We start from the raw sequence: 728 nt of genomic DNA, 5'->3' as shown, positions 1-728 counted from the left end.
GCTGCGGGAGCGGGGCGATGCCTCGCGCAGGAGCGCGGCCGCGCGGGGCCAGGCACTGCGGGAAGCCCAGCGCCGCGCCGCAGCCCTGAGCATCGCCCGGATCAGCCAGCAGGTGAGGGCTGGGGTGGCACCCTGGGCGCGGGGCACGTAGGGGTGCCTGGTGCTAAACCGAGCCCGTCTCCGCCCTGCAGATCTGCGGAGCCCCGGGGCACCAGGGCTGCGACGGTGCCCCCTGCGGAGGGGCGTTGTGCCGGGACCGTGTGGGCCAGCGCCACTGCGGGGGCCCGGGCTGTGTTGGGGCCCTGCCCGTGTCCGTGAGGGCGCTGGGCCAGGCCGGGAACGCCTCGCGGGAGCTGGAGGCTGCGGCCCAGCAGCTGGGCACCGTCGCCCTGCAGGTACTGGGAACGCAGGGGCAGGGAGGCGCCGCGGCAGCCCCGGCGCCCCGTGCTCAGCTCCGCTCCCCCGCGCAGCTGCAGGAGGCGCACGAGCTGGCCCGCAGCGCCAGGGCCCGTGCCCAGCAGACCCTGGGCCGGTCGCAGGCGGCCAGGACGCACATGGAGGAGTCCACGGCTGGGCTGCGGGATTTCATCCGGCGGATCAAGGCCTTCCTGGCAGGTGGGGGCGGCGCCAGGGGCTGGGGCCGTGGCACGCGGGCCCGGGGCTGCGCTGAGCGCTGCCATGTCTCTGCAGAGGAGGGGGCCGACCCCGAGAGCATCCAGCTGGTGGCC

General features: G+C 76.8%; 1 protein-coding gene across 1 annotated transcript in view; it reads left to right on the top strand.

The window, feature by feature from the left end:
• Positions 1-728, top strand: part of LAMB2 (laminin subunit beta 2) — a gene marked incomplete at its 3' end in the record, with an annotated part of 51,309 nt that overhangs the window by 34,818 nt on the left and 15,763 nt on the right. Inside the window, exons 30-32 of the mRNA XM_019504593.1 lie at positions 2-112; positions 192-395; positions 471-615. Of these exons, the coding sequence (XP_019360138.1) occupies positions 2-112; positions 192-395; positions 471-615 (460 nt within the window). The remainder of the gene's footprint in view (position 1; positions 113-191; positions 396-470; positions 616-728) is intronic.

This window comes from Gavialis gangeticus, unplaced genomic scaffold, assembly GCF_001723915.1.
Source record: "Gavialis gangeticus isolate Ggan-Ray unplaced genomic scaffold, GavGan_comp1, whole genome shotgun sequence".
Classification (NCBI taxonomy): Eukaryota; Metazoa; Chordata; order Crocodylia; family Gavialidae; genus Gavialis; species Gavialis gangeticus.
The sequence above is the reverse complement of the archived record's forward strand: the minus strand, read 5'-3'. Positions and strand labels throughout refer to the sequence as shown.